The 15,946-nt window shown below is 40.0% G+C and overlaps 1 protein-coding gene across 1 annotated transcript in view; it reads left to right on the forward strand.

Moving 5' to 3' along the window:
* Nucleotides 1-9,092, forward strand: part of pomgnt2 (protein O-linked mannose N-acetylglucosaminyltransferase 2 (beta 1,4-)) — a 35,844-nt gene extending 26,752 nt beyond the window's left edge. The window contains exon 2 of the mRNA XM_005463984.4: nt 6,515-9,092. Coding sequence (XP_005464041.1) covers nt 6,604-8,412 — 1,809 coding nt within the window. The 5' untranslated portion in view covers nt 6,515-6,603 and the 3' untranslated portion in view covers nt 8,413-9,092. The remainder of the gene's footprint in view (nt 1-6,514) is intronic.
* The last annotated feature ends 6,854 nt before the right edge of the window (nt 9,093-15,946 follow it).

Below are 15,946 nucleotides of genomic sequence, written 5' to 3' on the forward strand. Positions count from 1 at the left end.
AGTAAATACTAAATATTAAACATTATTGTGCAGCACGTAAGATCGACAGCGCACAGTGTGCTTTGAGGTAAGAGCCAAAAAGGGTGTAGTTTGTGTGTGTACACCTGTGAGCATGAACGCGCTTGTTTTTAAAAGGTTCCTTCATGTAATGATCTGCTAGAGGGTGTGGGGGGCCACTGCCCCGTCCTCCAGGGCATGAAGCAGGTATGGAGGAGATCAAAACTCCAGACATCCAGAGGCCCCCAGAACACAAGAGACCAAGGAAGACCAACAGAGGGGCAGCCGCGTCACTATCCCAGAAAGAGCCGAGGAGAGTCCCAGATGAGGGGTCACTCAGCAGCCGCGGAGCAGAAGCCAGGGGGGGTTGCAGTGACGTGCCCGTGAGCTCCGCCGGCAGCCAGCTGTGCCTGAGGAAATGAACATTTTTTATTGTAATCAACCTTACAGTCATGGCTTATTCATACTGGTCAATGTGCAGTAGAAGGTATCATCAAAAAATGTTAAATATTCTTCACTTTTTGTAGATATTTTGTTTTCACATTTTGTTTTGATTCTCATTTTAAATGGCTTAAAGTCATAACGACAGAAGGGTTTTAGAAATGTTTCACATTCTTAGTTCAGTACTTTGGCTGTAATTACAGTTGTGATATCTGAAGGGATTATTTTGTGTGGAATCGTGACAGAAAATTTAATTTATTTGAAATAAATTCTACAAGACATCAAACTGCAAAAAGTGAAGGGACATTTTAAGAGACAAAATACACAGTCTTCGTGTAATGCTAAACTATATTTGCACATCAAGTGACATCAAGTCATTTGACTGAGGCCAGGTAAGCCTTTCAAAGCTACAGCATTCGCTCTTGCTCAGTTCACAATTCCACCATCCCTACAGCTCATCGCTAGGAAGATATTCACTGAATATTTCATATGCTGCTTTCAATTTTAGATTGAAAACATGGTAGGAAAGGATCTCTGAATGAGCAGGGGAAATGTTTAAAACAAGCAAAGTTTCAGTGTCTGTATGATTTGATCCATATTGGGTAACAACTCTTTATTTTGTTTATACCGTAATAAAGGGTATATTATTAAATATTTTTAATTAAACTGCCCTATACGCTGTCCACATGAAGTGGATTCATTTGATATGAATTCTTTTGTAGCTGACTGTAGTCATAGATGCTTAAGTCACTTGAGAAAAGTATAACTTGGGATCTCTAGTAGCTCGGATTTTGTTGAGATTCTGCAGTCCTTTGTCACCACTGCTGTTAAGCCCCTTTTCCATTAGTATCTTGGATCGATTCGCCATGACTCGACCCGTATCGACTGGTTTTCCATTACAATCCGTTACTACTTAACATGCTTGGTTGTCGTCATAGCAATGCGTCCGGGTGTACCGCAACGTAACTAATATGCGACACAAATGCTACAAAAAAGGTGGATGTCGAGCCGACCTACTGCTCGGTCTGTGGCTTTTTGTGAGACTCGAGGAAACACAGAGTCATTTTTTGTAGCCATTTCCCTTGTTGCCAGGTTTTAAAAATGGCGGTTTTAATTTTCATGAACAAGACGCTCTCATGACTCATGGAGGGACACTACTCATCCGCCAATCGGTGACATGCAGTCAGACATTTTAGTATCTGCTCAGGTCGCTTGGAACCCCGGGGGAGCAGGTACTAAAATAGTGCCTGGTACATCGTACTATGACCTAATGGAAAACCCTGTAAACCTTGGCAAACTGTGCCGAGTTGAACCAAGTAGGTAGTAATGGAAATAGGGCTTTTGTCTCTTTTTGTCAGTACACACCTTTTAAAAGCCTGAACCCATGTCTATAAGAAGGGGGCTTGCTGGGTCTGTTAAGCTGCGAGTGTCATTTTGCAGGGACAAATTGGGTCCACCTATGTCCTGGGGGGAAATGGTCACAGCAAATCAATGCACTGTGTTTCTGAGTGATTATCCTTATCCTACGATCCATTTCTATTGTGAAGGGAAAGCTGTCTTTCGAGATAACAATGTGCCATCATGCACAGGGCATGGTAAGTCACTTAATGGTTTAAAAAAAACGGATCAATGAAATGCCATATGCTAAGGCTTATAGAGTCACCAGATCTTAATCACTTTAACCACATATGGAAATTTTAGACAAATATTTTGGACAGTACAGTACATCATCCTCCTCATCATCATCATCATCATCATCATCATAACGCCAACTCTGACTCCTGGATTGAGAGTAGGAAAGTCAATATGTATATTTGCACACAGAGAAAAAGAATATGACTCTGTATAACCATTGCTGAGGAGCCAGACCTTAACTCTAATTTGATTATATTTGGTGACTGCTGTGACCTTTTCCTTATTTGAACATTCTTATTCTTGGGCACTATATTGGCTCTCTCCATCACACTGCCAAAGAGTCAGTTTAAATGACTGCAAATACATGTAAGTATACACAGAGACATCAGACTTTGGAAAGCACTTCCATGTTTTGGATTTACTTTAGCTCTGTGATGTGACCAGATCCAGGTAGCAGCTTACAGTTGTTCAGGTCTCTGTTTGCAGCCTGTAATACATAGCGATGCAAATGAGAGTGTTTTGTGCATGCTGTGGTATCTTGTAGTGGCTTTGACATTTTGAAGCCTTTGGTTTCTTGGCTCAATTGCAGGGGGCATTCACATGCATCCCTGTGGGAGCCAGTGTGCAGTCAGAGAGATTAAACAGGACTGCTGGCACTGCAAGCCTTGTCTTGTGCACCCTTGTCCTTGTGGAGCAAAAAGCGCATGCAGGCTGCGTGCCTCACTAGCAGCCTCCTCTTCACACTTCGTTTCACTTTATTTTGACTGCTGCATCAGCTTCTGTATATGGTGCTTTGATTCCCATTCATTGTGCTTCTTCTGTGACATTTTGTCATGGGAAATGGCATTAGGCATTCTTTATTGGCTTATTTTACAGGAAGGAATTTTTTTTTAAGGGAATAAAGACAAATCCTTTTCCTCTGTAGTCTTCATGACCTGCATGTTTCCTCTTTTGAGTTCAGTGTATATATTTGCATATAAAGCAACTGTTTGCAGATGCTGCTTATAAAAACTAACTTTGTTTCCGCCACACATTTTTTCATATATATATGCACAGTATATTACATATCACACTACTGGTCCAAAGTTTTAGAACACCCCAAAACTTTTGACTCATCTTAGTAGCCACCTTTGGCAGCTATAACAGCTGAACTCACCTGTGGCATGCTTTCTACAATTGAAATCAAATATTCTTTACAAAGTTCTTCCCATATCAGCAGAAGTTCCCATAAATGTGTGGCACTTGTAGGTTGCTTTGCTTTCACTCTTCTGTCCAGTTCATCCCAAACCAGCTCGATGGAGTTTAACTCTTGAGACTGTGAACTTTCCATGAACTTTCCCACATTTTGTCACATTACAGTCACAAAAATGAATCAATTTTATTGGAATTCCATGTGAAAGACCAATACAAAGTGGTGTACATGTGAGAAGTGGAACGAAAATCATACATGATTCCAAACATTTTTTACAAATAAATAACTGAAAAGTGGGGTGTGCGTAATTATTCAGCCCCCTGAGTCAAGCCCAGGCAAGCCTCTTTGTCTTATAATGACATCTTAAGCAATGACTTTCTTGCTGCAACTCGTCCTGTCAGACCTGCAGCTTGAAGTCTTCCTCTTCACAGTTGAAAGTGAGGCTTACTTACTACAACCACTATTAAGCTGTGCTTGAACCTGTTGTCCTGTGAGCCGCCTATCACGCCAGCTGTTAGCTCTCAGAAACTTGTCCTCTGATTCAGTTGTGGCTCTGGGTCTGCCAGACCTCTTTCTGTCAGAGTTTGCCCCAGTTTCTGAGTGTCTCTTGATGATGAAGGAAACTGTACTCACTGACACCTTGACTTTCTTTGCAATTTCTCTGTAGGAAAGACCTGCATTTTTAAGTGTTATGATGGTCTGTCTCTCTTCCATTGTTAATTGCCTTTTTCTCGCCATTTTTGTAGTAACACACTACTTTCTGCAGTACAATACTGTTCAACTGATGCTCACGAGGGTATGGTATCACAGTGTGTTCCAACACTGCTTTTATGCAGAGGGTGTTGTAAGTAATCCAGAAAAGTTAGAACAGCTGTAGGAATTAGTAGCACCAGCTTTAAGGCTTGGTCAACCTTAAAGCTGGTGTTAACAATTTAAACCTCCGCTTTAAATTGTTAACACATTTTGTGTTCCCTGAAAAATGCCTTTTTGTATAACTCTGAAATGTATATTATTTTTTAGTTTTGGTACCCTTTTTTTTAACCTCTGGCAGTTTACCACTTACCTTTGTACCATTTCAAGCTATTCATTGGACTTGAACAACTTGAATTGGAATAACTGGAAAAATTGGGGTGTTCTAAGACTTTTGACCGTTAGTGTATATTGCAGAGTAACATTTTGGGTTTGAAAGACAGCAGCTTGGAAAATAAAGATGAGCTAGTGACATTTTTAAAACCAGAATTGTTGTATGAGAATTATGAAGCTAGCTGAAGAGATAAATGCTATGATCATCAGATTGGTCAAGATACATCCCAGCTAGCGACATACTGTCCTGGTCGTCATCCGGAGAACAAAATAATAAAACGAGATGCTTCAACTTTTAAAAGCTTGGACCAAGAATGCCATATTATGACAGACTTTGCCTAAGACCTAGAGTAGGTCGAGCTGGTGCAACTTTTCTTTATTCTCTGCAGCAGCTGTTCATTGCCGCGTTTTGGACTGCCTATATTTGTCTATGAAGGTTCTCAGTCATCCAGGTCATCATAGTCTAAGGTGCTTTGAAAGAAAAGCGTTCTTTAAGTTTCCTTGAAGCTGCTTCACCTCTCATCCGAGAAGCTTGAAGAAGCTTGCTAAGAGCAATTGGTGGAGAGTCCCAGATTTTAAGCCCTATGGGAGTGTCCACAAGAGGGTCATGGACCCCCTATTGATCCTCTACCTAATCACACGAGCCAAGGTATGAAAACGGTGTGGGTCACAATCAGCCAAGATTTCGGGTGAACCCATTGTGAAGCCTAGCCCAGTCATGAGGGCGTTAAGGCGTCTGGGAAGGGATCTCAAAACTTGATTATCGATGGCAGACAGTTCGTATCGTAAACCATCTGTTCAAAGATGGTCATTCACAGTGGACATAGATGGCTTCTTTCACTTCTCTTTCAAACCATCCGTCTTCTCTGTCCAAAATGTGAACATTGGCATCCTTGAAAGAGTGACCTTTGTCCTTTGGATGCAGATGGACAGCCAAGTCTTGTCCTGTCGAGGTGGTTCTTCTGTGTTGTGCCTTTATGAAGTGGCTGTTTGGTGTCTTCAGTGTAGAGGTCTGGGCATTCCTCGCTACACTGTACAGCATACACTACGCTGTGTGTATTCAGGTTGATCACAAAAAATGACCCTGTTGCCAATAACATATTGTACTTGCATGGATGTCAAAAATAGCCCATGGAGTCAGGTCAACTCCTGCTGAAGAGAGACAGCATGCAACAAACTCAGGGAGTCCAAGAGGGCAACAACAAGGGAGCAAAAAACAAAAGTGCAAATTTTATATGACATAACAGGAATGAAATGATGCAGTGAACAAGATAAAATGAAGTACTGGAAAGGTGTTAGAGCAGTACGTACATTGCAAGATATAAATGGGTCCTGACCTTGGAAAGAAGATGGTGTCTAAAAAAACAAACATTTCTCTAGGCTAGGTTCATGTCGATGTGTTGTTCATGACACTTTGCTTAATTTGTGTGTGTGCATTCTTAGTTTAGTCTGACCTGATTTAGTTTACCTTCTGTCATAAGGCCTGTTGTAGAGAGGGGACGATTCACTCTCTAAATGGCTTTTTTTATTATTACATACTCCATGGCATACCAAAGTATAAATTTAAATTTAACCTCCTCCACTGGGTACATATATCATTCAAAAATGAGGAATAGCATGTTAAGTAATTGATTATTGTAGAATCTGTTGTTTTAACCAAGCTAGCCCTCAAGTAGGTATTTAGCATGCTAGCTGCCCTGTGTCTGCTGGCAGCTGCTTGCTATTAGCCGCTGGTTTGATTTTGAGTCTCTCAATGACTCACTTGTTCTCTCAGTATGCAGATGAGTAGAGTTGAAAGCAATAGTGTTGTTCCTTTCTCTGTGCCTCCTCGCACTGTAATTTGTCTTGACATATTCAGGGAGGGTGACAGAGGATATAAGGTTAGGAAAATGTCTCATTTGTTCGCTTAGGTAAACAGCCGCTATTCCCAAAGGTGAGAGCTGAGATCTGTTCAGATGAATCACCAGATATTGTGTTGCTTACATGAAAAGCACTGCAGCCTTATAGGTCTGACTATTAATTTGGTTATTATATCAAAGCTGTCCTCTGTGTGCTATATTGTTAATTAGATAATTGCTTGCAGCAACAATGCCTTTTTATTTTTAAATAAATGTTTTTAATGTCTATATTTTAACTTGTGCTCATCTCTTCTTCTCTTTCCTTAAGTTTGCTCCTGGCGGCGGATGTCTCGTCGCCTCCGTCTGAAGGTTGGAGGCCAGTTGGAGTCAGGAGGTGGGTCCTAAGCAGCAGCAGTGATGCGGGCTTCAGTGGCAGGTTGCAGGATGAGTGTGGGTGCACTTGTTAATGGGCTGCTGGTGTCTGTGGTCGCAGCTCTCCTTTGGAAATATTCCAAGCTGAGCGAGCATGCTGCTCTGTTGGAGGAAGAGCTGCATATGACACAGCAGTCCCAGGAGGTCTCACAGGCCCGTATCGACTACCATGTTGCTCTGCAGGCACTTCAGGAACACGGCACCCGCATGGTCTGCACTGGGAAGATGCACACTGACCGCATCTGCCGCTTTGACTACCTCTGTTACTGCTCTGAGGCAGAGGAGTTTGTGTTCTTCCATTCCAATTCCTCTGTCATGCTGCCTAACCTGGGGTCCAGACGTTTCCAACCTGCCCTGCTGGACTTGTCTTCAGTAGAAGATCACAATACCCAATATTTCAACTTTGTAGAGCTCCCGGCTGCTGCTTTAAAGTTTATGCCCAAGCCTGTGTTTGTACCAGATATAACACTGATCCTGAATCGGTTTAATCCTGATAACCTCATGCATGTATTCCACGACGACCTCCTCCCAGCCTACTATACCATGAAGCAGTATTCAGATTTGGATGACGAGGCTCGTCTTGTGTTCATGGAGGGCTGGGGCGAAGGCCCACACTTTGACCTTTACCGTCTTCTCAGCAGTAAGCAACCGCTTCTCAAAGAACAGCTTAAGAACTTTGGAAAGCTCATGTGCTTTACTAAATCTTATGTTGGCTTGTCCAAAATGACTACCTGGTACCAATATGGGTTTGTCCAACCACAGGGGCCCAAAGCTAACATCTTGGTCTCAGGCAATGAGATCAGGCAGTTTGCCAGAGCTCTGATGGACAAAATGAACATTACAAGGGTAGAGGAGATGGAGAAGGAGGGAGGAAGCGCTGAGGATGAGAAGGAGAAAGAGAAGAAGGATGACTACATTGTCGTTTTCAGTCGGTCAACAACAAGACTGATACTGAATGAAGCAGAGCTAATCATGGCGCTGGCCCAAGAGTTTCAGATGAGAGTGGTCACAGTGTCCTTGGAAGAGCAGTCTTTTCCCAGTATTGTACAGGTCATCAGCGGCGCTTCCATGTTGGTCAGCATGCATGGAGCTCAGCTTATTACCTCACTCTTCCTCCCTAGAGGTGCTGCTGTGGTGGAGCTGTTCCCTTTTGCTGTGAACCCAGAGCAGTATACACCATATAAAACTCTTGCCTCCCTTCCAGGCATGGACCTTCACTACATCTCCTGGAGGAACACTAAGGAGGAGAATACTGTCACCCACCCAGACAGATCCTGGGAACAAGGAGGCATTGCTCACTTGGACAAAGAGGAGCAGGATCGGATCCAGGCAAGCAAGGAAGTCCCCAGGCACCTTTGCTGCCGCAACCCAGAGTGGCTCTTCCGGATCTATCAGGACACTTTAGTGGACATCCCGTCCTTTCTGGAAGTCCTCAAAGAAGGCATGAAAACCAAGCCCAGCTTAAAAAAGGCCAAGGTGGCCAGCATGGTCCATCCGGGCCGGGTCAGAGAACCTAAATGTCAAACTTCAGTACAAACCACTAATGAGGCTAAACTCACAGTCTCTTGGCAGATCCCATGGAATTTGAAATTCCTAAAAGTGAGAGAGGTGAAGTACGAGGTGTGGATCCAGGAGCAGGGAGAGAACACCTACATGCCTTATATCCTTCCCCAGCAGAACTACACGTTTTCAGAAAACATTAAGCCCTTCACCACTTACCTGGTGTGGGTTAGGTGCATCTTCAACAAGAATCTCTTAGGCCCCTTTGCCGATGTTCTTACATGCAGGACCTAGTGTGAGCACGAGGCCTGCTTGTTTGTTTGTGCAGTTTCATACAATGGTGAAGTCACTGTTTCAGTCAATCACTTTGGAAAAGGGGGACTCTGTTGGATTATAGTCTGTAAAGTGGCTGTTGCATGGTGCTGTTTCCATGCTCAGCCTGGGATGAACTGCAGAAGACTTGAACCAGGGTCAGAAACGGCCAATAATAAATGAAAAGTTCATCGCTTTTATTTAGAAAGAAAGTGCAAAACTATGTCTCTTCTAATAAAACTAGAATTCAGATCAGAAGATTTATTTGTGAAAAATAATATATAAAATGTTTTATGTGTTAGTCAAAACACTGGTTCTTTACCTTTTACAGTATGCAATGTAGTTTCTCTGTAAGGAACAAAAGACATTTTAGAATACGATTTTTAAAAATATGTTTTTTGACTTGTCTATTGGTGTGTGCGCGCGCGTGTGTGTGTTTTCAGGGTGTCCGTTTGGGGGAAAAAAAATATTCAGGCCTGATATTTAAGATTATATAATTTAATTGCACAGAAATTTTGATTCTACTCGTTTTTTACATAGTTTTAAATGTAAAGTAGAGCTGGGCGATATAAGATTTTTTCATATCACGATATGTTTTTTTCATTTCAGGCGATAACGATATATATCACGATATAAGCCAAATAACTATATTTGTAAGATTTAAATGTGCCGTTGCTCACAAGTAAAATATGAAATAATTAGCAGCTTGTTTTGATTTAAATATTTATTTCCCATAATAAGTTCAACAGGGTAGATGTACTTAAGGAACATGAGACTTCAGTTTCAGATAAATAAAGGCAAATATTGCAAACTACACAAAAGGCAGCCGCTAAAGTGTTTAAGTTTCAAAATAGAACAAACAAAACAGACCACTAAATTGTCAATTCCACTTAGAAACAAAATATAATTCTAAAAATAAATCTTAGTTCGTTTTACAGAAGAACAGACAAAATTGACTAACTTTTGTCAATATCAAATAAACTGAGAAACTAAAAGGAAATTCTCAATCTCTCCTTGTTGTATAGCTAACCTTTTAAACAGTTTTAACAGTGACTTTAGTCTGACAAAAGCCGAATGACGAATTAGCACTTTCAGTCAGAGATTGAGCATGCACCGCTTTATTGTATTTCCAGACTTGCTTTCGGCACAATTTACAGTGCGCGCTACTCTGTTTTTTGTCAGACTTGAAATAGCCGAAATACCTTCACACTACGGAACTTCTATGCCCCTTCCGTTCGACAAGCTCTCCGGCATTGGAACCATCATCGGTTTTTTCTTCGGTAACCTTCGCTCACGCTCTCGGTTGATTTTTCTCTAGTCGGCAAACTAATTTCCTTCATTACCCGGGCTGCACGGCTGCAAAAACAAATACACATGTGCGCCTTGGCACTTGTGCTGTGCGTAACAAGTCACGTGACGTGACGCTGCGGCTGTGATTGGTTCGGCTCTGCGCTACTTAATTTGGATTGGCTGTTCTTTTTTTTTTTTTTTTTAAGAGGACAAAAGAGATGAGGCCTATCGCAATAGTTAAATTTTTCTATCGAGAAAAAGTTATTTCGCAATACATATCGTTATCGTTCTATCGCCCAGCTCTAATGTAAAGTAATAAAGATAATGTAATACATATTTGTCAGTAAGATGTAGTCTTACTGACAAATAAATCAATTGTTTGACACATTTTTTACAATTACATTTATTGCTTTATGTTAAGACTATGCAATCTAAATGGAATTAAAATTGATATGCAGTTAAAATACATATTACTTCTAGTACCAGGCCTAACTTTTTATGTGTGGCGTCTTTTGCCTCATAATTGTTAAATTCCATACACAGTCATTTACAGGATCTAGTCAAAACCAAAGCAACCTTTTTCACATGGTTTCAGCTACTCATCATTCATTTCAGCTGCCTCAGATCATAGAGCTCTTTTCTAATATTTGCTAAGTTTAACACTGCTTCCGAAAATGTCATGAAGGACTTACAGATAATGCAACAGTTTCATAATGCAGCAGTAATCAGTGTCTTGGATATTCAAAGTTAAGTCATTTCAGAACATATCGTAGAGTTTAATATCTTTAGATTAGTTCCTTTTATGTAGTATTTATAGCTCCATGCTGCCCGGTAACAAATCACTCTCTGTTTTCCTGCTTAAATAAATTCCTGCATAAATAATTAATTTTTCTCTAATTGGCACTAATTACAACTGTAATATTATCATTTTCTCGACTGTATATCTGTTACACCAGGCTGTAATTAGGGTTAAGCATTTTCCCTGCTGTATCCAGCAGTTTGCTGCTGGACAGTTGGATTTCACTGCCTTGTGTAAAAAGCATTTTCCTTGAGCTAACAAGGTATTTTTGCAGCTTAGTTTTTCACAGCCTTGTGTGAACCTCTGTTAATTAGGATAAAATTCCCAGTTATGTGTCTTTTAACTTACATTCCTCTAAGGTTTTCTGGCTGGTATAAGGAAGTCTAATATTGAATTTTAGCTGGAAACAGCTGCCTGTTAAACATGTTTTAGTGTAGTCTGCAAATGAAAGACTGCATGTGGGTAGCTCCAGTGCACAAATGTACTGATAAATCTTGAATTGGAGGTGAAACTATGTCATAGTAGGAATGTAGCAAGAGATGTTTTATGGAATGGCAAAACAATGCCATCAGAATAATGACTTATATTGTTGAGATTGCGCCATTTTCCTTACTGTACACTTACCCTGCAATGTTGTGGCTGCTGCTCCTTTTTGCTTTTATTTTCATATCTTACGTTTTCCTCCACTTTTCATTTGCAGTTGTTTCTCACTGCATGTTCAAAAGATTATTTTAAGCAACTGTTGTGTGTCCAGGATGTGATTGATTAGATATGTATGTGTTAGTGTTGTTGATTAGATTTCTGTGTATCTCTGTATGTGCTGAGTAAAACACAAGTCTCTGTTTTCTATTAGCAAATAGGTTTTTTTTTCAGTGAGTGTGGTTGAATAAAGAAGGTTATTTCTTACCTTTCTTGTCTGTGATATCTGTCATAGCTCCATGATATATCAGTCAGGTAATATTATAAGCTGACACAGAACTAGATGTGCTGGTGTATGGTAATTGTTTTTTCAGTGATAAACATGTATATTTATTTTTACAGGATGTACTGAGTCAATAAGTAGTGTCATCATAGTGTTTGCCAATGAGAGATGCTCGTTCCCCTTTGTGCTTGAAAGCTGCATTCACACTGGAGGTGTCTGTCCCACTGACTTTGTGCTGGGAGCAGTTATTTTGTCCATAAGTCACTGAATGTGATTCATTTTCTATGGTCCCTGGTTACCATGTCGCTGCAAACTGCTTCCATTGTGGACACAACTTTACTCTTAATGCCCTCTGCCTCACACGTATCAGAGCAGCATCACAGATGAACACAGCTGATGACAATAGAGAGTCGAGTGGTGTCTTCATGTTAAGGTTCATGTTTTTTGTTTTTTTTTAAGAAAAATGAAATTACAGCAAACAATTTTTTTCCTTGTCAGTATTATGACATACTTAACACATGCATACCTAATATTGGTTGATGTATCGATATTAGAATAATAATTTTAAAAAATCCTCTGGCACCAATTTTCAATTATAATAGTTGACTCTTAACCCAGATTTATATAAAAAGTAACCAAAAATAGATTGTTAGTTTAGTTTACTTGAAAAAGTATCTCTTCTTCAAGTGCTCAAATGTCTCAAAGCCAATAAAGTTGCTAGCCAGTAGCTGATGTTTTCCACTTCAGAGGTGTTACTTGCTAATTTACTGACTAATCTAATAACTAATAACATTTAGGTAATGTAGCATCAGTATCATTGCTGAGATGCAACTCTCAAGTAAAAATCAGTGAATAAAAGCCATCCAAATCAAAGCTGCTGTGGTGGAGCCACCCAAATATTCACTCAGTCAATGGCAACTTGACTGGTGGACAGGAAGCTTCACTTTATTGTTTGTTAGTTTTTTTTTTTTACAGTCAAATATGGATCCAGGCAGTGTAGGAACACAGTGGGCCCTTCTTCCCTTTTCCCTTATTGATACCTTCCAGCAGGATATGATCAATAATGGATAATAATCAAGAATAATTTATGGAGATTGATCTTTTTCTTCCTCCCCACACAGGTCAGGAGTCACATCAGCTGTCAGTGATTCAGTGTGTTGCTCAAGGACACTTGAGCGATGCAGATGCTTGCTCAAGTGGGATTTTAGCTTTAGCCCATTAGAGGGAAGCAAATGAATTGGCCCCAGGTTCATAAGATAAGAGTACAGGAGAGAATCAGGCATCTACAGTGCGAGTTAAACCTTTTCAATTACCACCATCATTTAATAATTAATTTCACTGAACCACTTATTCTTGTCAGGGTTACTGTGGCCTGGAGCCAGTCACAGCATGCTCCTGGAAGAAAGAAGGAAGAGTTCAGCACTGCTTGCCAGTACTTTTTATGAATCTAGCCACAGTCTAACCTGTTCATTTTATCTGAATGGACAGTGAGTAAAAACAAAAGCTATCAAACATAGTTTGATTGCACTTGAAGCCTTGGTCCTAACGCTGCTAAGTCATGTTAAGGTTCATTGTTGAGAGAGGAATCCATAAATAACCACAGATCCGGTCCAGTGTGCAATTAGACAGTATTTTAATGAACACATGTGTGAGTTCAACAACCCAATCAGTATTGAACTGTCTTTACCATATTCAGACAACAGTTTTATAGGGTTAAGATAGTACAGCCCCCTTTTCTGTTGGTAGGCAGATTTAAACAAAGCATACGTCACTCCAAAACCACAATGACTCTTAACATAGTCTAAAACAGAACATCTTCTTCGGGTCAACGCCAGGTGCTTCCTGTCTCCATCCTGCCCAGGCTTATCTTCCTGGAACATCAGGTCCACGCTCTGCACAAAATGTCACTCATACAGGCACAACTGTGCAGTTATAAACTCTTACCTAAATGAGTCTATCTGTGTGTGTGTGCACGTGCGGGGGCGCGTGCGTGCTGTGTACTGTGTACGTGTCATGACCTCTCACTATTTGTGTCTGTATGTGTGTCTCGCCCTTAAATGCTCTCACATCTCACCCGTTACACTTCTGACCTTCACGTGACCAGGAGCCACAGCTCTTTAATAAGCTCAAATGCAATCCTGTATAAAAGATTAAAATCATTTTCATAACACAGGTTTTCCTTCTCAGATCTGCCAATATGTTTGCTCCTCCTAATATAGTCTAAAAGTAACCCCAAGCAAAGCAATTTGAACTTTCCCCTATCAGTGATCCCTCTAAGCGTGTGTTAATCAACGATACATGCATAATAACAATAATAATAATAATAATGCTCTTAACTATAATAATAATGCTCTTAACTTGCAGTTAAACTCTGGTTTCAGTTTCACTTCTGCAAAAACATGCTCTGCAGACGCGTTTCGTTTCCTGTCTCATTTTGGCACAGAGTGTATTTTCCTATCTCTGCCCTTCTACACAGAAACACTGAGATCATAGAAGCATTAAAACATTTAAAATTATAGTTTAAAGTGGTTCTTCTTGGACCTGTAATAAAGACTGATATAATACCAATATATTTGAACATCTGAATGCATCTGGGAAAGCAACATCACTATTAATACTGAAATGATAATGATGATTATAGAGATAGCAGCAAATAATAGCGGGAAAATATTTCTATTCTCCACAGTCACTTTTTATTCACGCTGCTGGACTTGCAGCTACTAGAATAAAGATTTCAAAGATGAACAAAGTGATGTTTCTGCTGTCACGTTAAAGACAGAGCACAGAACAGCAAAACACATACACTGACTGAAGTTATATTTATTTTTCAGGTTAACGTGCTTGTGATGATCATGATTCACAAGTATACACACAATTTAAGTTTTGGCATCTTAACCAAGAACTAGCATTAGCCCACTTTGCATCGTGACCCATAACAGCAAGAAAAAGCTTTTCCAAAAATATGCAAATTTGACAAACCTAAGGTGTGTGAAATACAACCATCTCTGAAATTTGGCACACTTTACTGTGCCTCAGGTTTGGCTCTGTTAGACCTTTTAGTTACTGGCTGGCATGGTGCAGTTTTTCAAATGGTAATGAAATGCTAATTGTCTTGGATAGTGGTAGGTTTAAGCTTTTCACAGTGTTATGGATACAGTAAAAGCTCACCCATTAATTTGCTTACCTTTTTGTTAGCAAAATGGTTACTTTTGTAAAACTGTGGACATATGAGTATTGAAAGTGAAAAATTACCTAGAATCTCTCTGAATATTAAGAAAGGCAGCTGCACAAAAATGAACTAAGAGGACAAGGTGTGCATAGTTAGAGAGCAGGTTTCAGTTTCCCTGCAGTCTGCTGCAATGTTGTTACACAAAGGCCCTGACTGCAGGTGCACAAAAAGCAGAAATTCTGATATTGAAATGGAGAAAATATCTTCTTTCTGAGAACACAAGCTAATGACTGGTGTCTTAAAAATTGTTAAATTACCATATTTCTTATCCAGTAGTCAATAGACTAGAGGCAAGTTAGAAATTGTTAAAGTTGTATATACTGAGAGTACATCTCCTGCTCTGTACTCACTGATAAATTATGCATTAACTATCAAGCAGGGCTTCACAGGCTCTAATGTATGCGCAGCTCTGAGAAGCTGATCGCATGCCTATTTTTGCAGCATATACAACAAAGGCAGGTGTTGTACCACTGTATGTTTTCCAGTGGACATAATGAAGTGTGTCCAGGGGCTCTGTAATGTGTTATGTAGTTTTTAAGTGGATTATCTAACGGACAAATCAATTTTGACTGGTCAGCCTTGACAGGCTAATTCATCTCTTTTTTTTGTAATAAAGGTTAATTAGACTGACTTCTTTTAGAAACAATTTCAGATTTTATTTTTCTCATGTGTTTGTTCCTAACTTAAATAATACATGGCATATACCATTTACTATAATGTTCCGGTCACCATATTGTCAGAAGGTATGTTGCCCAGAAGACATGATTTTAGTTGAAAAAGCCTGCAGTACAATGACCTATTATCTCTCAAGAACAACGAGCCAGTTTTCCTGGTCAGAGCTCAGATTCTGCCCAGCTCCTCTCTTCAGTTCCAGTAGTGCTTTGTGCTCCCAGGGCTATTTTCTGCTAGCTTAACTGCAGAGACAAGATGGCACCTGACAGGTGCAGATGGGCAAGTGTCCAGATTAAGTGACAGTGGCCCTTCCTGGAGTGGAAGAAGAGGGAGCCCACCACAGCAGAGAAAGATGGACTACACGTGTGTAATACAAAGCTTCACTGAGACTTAGCAAACTAATAATGCATGAATATTTTTTTATATATTAAATGAGAAAATGACTGAATTTGTACTTGTTACACCTTTTCATAGTATTTTATCTGAGAGTAGACTGCGTGAATGTAACTCCAAACAGGTATATATATATATACCTGGTATATATAACAGGTATACATATACATACATACACATATATATATGTATATATATATATATATATATA

Source organism: Oreochromis niloticus, linkage group LG11, assembly GCF_001858045.2.
Source record: "Oreochromis niloticus isolate F11D_XX linkage group LG11, O_niloticus_UMD_NMBU, whole genome shotgun sequence".
In the NCBI taxonomy this organism is placed as follows: Eukaryota; Metazoa; Chordata; class Actinopteri; order Cichliformes; family Cichlidae; genus Oreochromis; species Oreochromis niloticus.